The 5,238-nt window shown below is 30.9% G+C and overlaps 1 protein-coding gene across 1 annotated transcript; it reads left to right on the forward strand.

Annotated features, from left to right (window-relative positions):
• The first annotated feature begins 1,737 nt into the window (after positions 1-1,737).
• On the forward strand, positions 1,738-5,152 carry LOC148306121 (kxDL motif-containing protein 1). The gene is made up of 3 exons (XM_088265610.1): positions 1,738-1,945; positions 3,054-3,227; positions 4,622-5,152. Exons 1-3 carry the CDS (start codon positions 1,806-1,808, stop codon positions 5,049-5,051), a joined length of 744 nt encoding a protein of 247 aa, XP_088121736.1. The 5' UTR covers positions 1,738-1,805; the 3' UTR covers positions 5,052-5,152.
• The last annotated feature ends 86 nt before the right edge of the window (positions 5,153-5,238 follow it).

A 5,238-nucleotide genomic window follows, 5' to 3' on the forward strand; every position in this document is an offset into this window, starting at 1 on the left:
TCTGTGAGGAGCGAAAAAACTGTTTTTTTATTTTATTTTTTAATTTTTTTTATTTGTAGTTTTGGTGATGTGCAAATTCGGAAGATAGAGTGGGATGATCAATTCATTCATTGATTGGTTAGACAGGGATATAAGGCAGATATTGCCATAGAGAATGAGAGTTCTAGTCCTGGGAAGCAAAAATGGGATCCGACCGAGAATGTGTGCTATGCACAACCTAATTTATGTGTATGGTATGTGGTATGTGTAGATAGGTACTAATTTAAGTACCTACTGAAAACTACATTTTTTTTTTAAATTTGCGTAGTATAATTTCATTAATTGATTCGGCAGTCACTTTGTGGTAAATTATATCAATTTTTAACTGAGGTTTTACTTGGTAAAACCCACTATTTTAATTTATATATATGATGTGGTATGTGTAGATGGGTACTAATTTAAGTACCTACTTACACAAACCTTTTTTAAAAATTTGTTTAATGTAATTTCATGAATTGACTCGGCGGTCACTTTGTGGTAACTCTATCCATTTTTTAATTTAGGTTTTACTTGGTAAATACCACTATTTTAATGCAAATATCACTTGGTAAATCAGGATATTTAACAAGTAAAACTTAATTTAAAAATTGTTTAATATCGTTTAATAAAAGTTTTACAATTTGATTCATTAGCTACACATATCTATATATAAAAATCTTACACTAGTCACGTTGTTCCTCTCCAAAACGAGACTAAGCTCTTGTGCTTGGAGAGGGACTTACAGTCAAAATGTATTTATCAACTAACTAATCAACACGCTGCTTCCACGCAGAGAGAATAGAACGCCATACCACTCTGTCTTTGCAAAAGCCTCTTCCGCATTAATGCATCTCCTAATACATACCCGCCGATTATTCCGAATCCTGACCTGGCCGCATTCAAGTATTTGACATACCTGATCATGCCAAGTTTTCCTCGGTCTTCCTCAGCTCCTTTTTCCACCTACATTCGCCTTGTAAATTTTTTCTACCGTTTTTTTTTCGCACTATTCGTTCCACATGTCCAACACACTTTTCTTAATTATTTATTTATTTTACTTGATTAATGTTTTTGTATTTATTATTATTTATGTGTATTTTGCTATTCAATATGTTTTCTTTGTAACTTTATTGATATTTTATAGTAGATATTATCTTATTACATGTTGGTTAATATTCTCTCGTGATTTTTTTCCTTTTCTTTTACAATATTGTATTATTTATAATAATAAAACAAAAACACGTTTCATGATAAATCATTATGTATTTAACCATTAATATAAATTTTTACAAAGAAAAAACTGCATAGTATTCAAAATAATCACAAATATGCAAAAATTCCGATCGCTAAATATTTTCCGTCCGGGGAGTTTTTCTTTTGATACACAATGTCTACATTTTAAAGAAAATATATCTCGTTGCGATTTAAATATATAGAAAAATGTAGTTGAAGAAAGTTTTTTTTATTGAAATTTTCTAATTAAAAAAATAAATAATGCATATACTTAATACTTTATTATATTCCTTTATATGCACGTAAATCCGTTGAACCGCGATTTCCTATCTCCCGGTAAATCGAGAGTTTTAGAGAGAAATTTGAATGTTGTGACATCTATTGATCAGACTATGAAGTTATTGAAAATTCAAAGCAGGTATCATGTACAGGATACCAACTTAACAAATTATATATTTACAAACGTCAATAATTTCTTACCGACAAACGTCAGATGTCAAATCTCATTTTATAATAGTTGTGTACAGTTTGATTATAATTTAAATCGGTTAAAAATGGCAAACGGTACGCCGGAAAGTGAATTTTCTATTGAATGCTTTCAAAACTATTCTGCTCCGGAGGTTTTTATACAAGGATTGGCCGGAATCGTCAATCAGACTGATGTTGAAACGATGATTCGTTCCCAAAAACAAATGTAATACCATTTATTATTAATTATCTTGTCATTATTTTATTTTATTCAAAAACATATTGTATACATAACTCATATATATAATATTCCCGATGATCAATTTCCATTTCTCATTTTGGGACATGGGGTTAAGGTTAACAAGACTGATACAGAAATAAGAAAAGTTAAACAAAACCAACACAGGGCAAAATATAAAACAGTAAACGGGGATAGTAAATAGGCATATAAAAAAAAATATTAGGTAAAAAGCATCTCTAAAAGACACAAATAATAAAATATAACTAATGACTTATATAAATATCTTTCCATCAAATATTTTTTTAGTTGATTTATTTTGGAACCCTGATTGGGTTCTTTTTTATGTATCGTAGTCATACAGGAGAAAGTGACCAACTGCATTTTTTTACAAAAACGTGATTTTTGACTATTTGATATCTTACTAGCTTAATATTGCCCTGAAAAAATCCCAAAGGATTTTAAACTTGGAAGTATAATATATTTATGTTTATTTTCTTGCCAAGAAAAAGTGACTTAAATGGCCCTCCTGAACATTTTACGTTTTGTTAGTTGGTCACTTTCTCCTTTTTAAACCTTTGGGTAAAGTTTGCAAATCTGTAAGATTCACATGGCATATATCGTAGTCATACAGGAGAAAGTGACCAAGAGCATTGTTTTACAAAAACGTGATTATTGACTATTTGATATATTACTAGCTTAATATTGCCCTGAAAAAATCCCAAAGGTATTTTAAACTTGGAAGTATAATATATTGACTTGTAACATATTGATGTTTATTTTCTTGCCAAGCAAAAATGACTTAAATGGCCCTCCAGAACATTTTACGTTTTGTTAGTTGGTCACTTTCTCCTGTACGACTAAGATATGTCAGCCAGCTGGTTAATTTGGGTGTAGGCAATATATTGTAAGTATACAGTCGTACTTTTAAGTTCAAAATTACAAGTCATTAAATGTTGAACTCTTCCTGCATTCCTGTTACTGAAAAGCGCCTCTTTTCAATCAGTAATATTTAGAAGAAAAAAAAAGTAAAACTTGAAATTACCCTCTTGAATATTTTTTTATTTTTACCTTTCAAATGTACCCATACTTTCAGGCTCCAGAGATTCGAAAAGACAAACGAAATGTTGACAAACTGCAATGCCTTGAGTGCCAGTCGCCTCAAAGTTGCGACAGCGGAGTTCAAAAAACACACGCAACTTCTGCTAGACATGAAAAAAGATCTGGATTTTATATTTAAGAAGATCAGGACTTTGAAAACCAAACTGGGGTTAGTTGAATAATTTTTTACCATAGTCAAGAAATTGCTACAACCATATGCGAATGATTTTATGATATTTAGATCCATTATTAATTTAAGTTTTACTCAGTAAATACCACTTTTTCTTCAAATCAAATGTGACAATCATTTTCAAAGACCGTTTGTGAAGGCTTCATTTTAGAGTTTTGTTCTTGGGACGTTGAAGGATAAAGAGGGGGTAGAATGTGTTTTTTTATCAGTGGGAATATAGACAATAGGGGGGAGGCTTTCGTCATTGTCATATTGTTAATTTAATATGTTTTATTATTTTTATTTTTATGAATTTCTAAGTTATTAAAACACATGTCACATTTGGGGTTAGTCTTATAATTTTTTACTACAGTCAAAAATTACTTCAGCCATATGAGAACGATTCAATGATATTTTCAATTTAAGTTTTCCTTGGTAAATACTACTATTTCTTTCAATCTATTGTGACACGTGTTTCGACGCATTTAGCAACATTATTAAACATCGTATTCGAAGACCTATTGACCATATTCCCACTGGTAATTTTTTTTTATTGGTTAAAGAAATAAATAAAAATAATAAAAAGCGTATTATTTTTAAATGATGCAAATAATTCTTATATTTATTTTTAATTTTTTTATCAGTAGGAACATGGACAATAGGTGTTTCACATACGGTGTTTAAAAATGATGCTGAATGCATCGAAACACATCGGCTATCCAAACTCAAAACACAGTAAAGGACTTTTTTTTTTGACAAACGTTTTTTTGCATTTTTGGACTAAGTGGAATATACTTAGTCCAAAAATGCAAAATAACGTTTGTCAAAAAAAATATCCCTTACTGTGTTTTAAGTTTGTACAGCCGACATGTCACAAGAGATTTTAATAAATAGTGGTATTTACCAAGTAAAACTCAAATTTAAAATGGAAAGATATTACCACAAAGTGACTGCCGAATCAATTAATGATTTTATTTATTTATTTATTTATTTATTTAAACTTCATGTACAGAAAATAAATAAGTACATTGGCGGGCTTATTGCTAGAAAGCAATATTTTCCAACCAACCAAAAACAGACCAGTGATATTGATCAAAACGTTTGATACCATATAAAGCTGTTTGCAATCGATATATGAGGGAAGATAGTACTTGAACATTAAAAAAAACATAAATAAGAAATTAACATTAAAAAAAAACATAAATTACAAAAGATGATAAAAGGAAAAAGGGAGTTTAGGGAAGGAGATAGAAGGAAAAACTAAGGGAGGAGGTTTTGATGGACAGTTAGGATTCTAATGATAAATAGGTAGAATCAGGTAGAGAGTTTAAGGAAGAGAGGAGGGGTCAGGGGAGGATTTTATGTTTTTCAGTAATTTTTCTTGTGTTTCACAGCCAGCAGTACCCAGAGGCGTTTGACATCGCCCAAAAAGCTGCTCTCTTAAAAGCATCGCAGGAGGAAGAAGAAGAAGAAAATGCGCACATCCCTAAACCATCGACAAGCTTAACCAAAGATATTTCAAAATCCACGGAAACCCTTCGACCGAGTATATCGCAAGTGTTTTCCAAGAGTCCCAATGACCAAGAATCCAAGACTATCCAAGAACTTGACGAAAAAACTATTGATAGAACCGAGGAGGAAGGAGAGGTTGAAAAGATTAGCGAATTGGGAGAGAGTGCTCCCGGGAAATCAGAAGATGATAGTAAGAAGAATGTTGTTTTAAGGAAAAAGTTGACACAAAAGAATAGTCGTAAATCAAGTAGTTCTTCAGATAATTCCAATGCAAGCGATACTTCGGGAGACTGCACTTCAGATACTGGTTAATTTTATTAAAACTTTTTCAATTTCACAGCGGTTCAAAGCTATTATGCTGCATCATCCATACTACTTGCGAAACATTCAAACCACTCCTTTTAACAACGTCATTGAAAAAAACTAGATTTTTCGGGAGATCGTTTTTAATGTTTAAAAATATAATAAAACGTATTGAAAATAAATATCAAGCCATTTA

This window comes from Brachycentrus maculatus, unplaced genomic scaffold (assembly GCF_059751285.1).
Source record: "Brachycentrus maculatus isolate JH-2025_06_01 unplaced genomic scaffold, ASM5975128v1 h1tg000253l, whole genome shotgun sequence".
Classification (NCBI taxonomy): domain Eukaryota; kingdom Metazoa; phylum Arthropoda; class Insecta; order Trichoptera; family Brachycentridae; genus Brachycentrus; species Brachycentrus maculatus.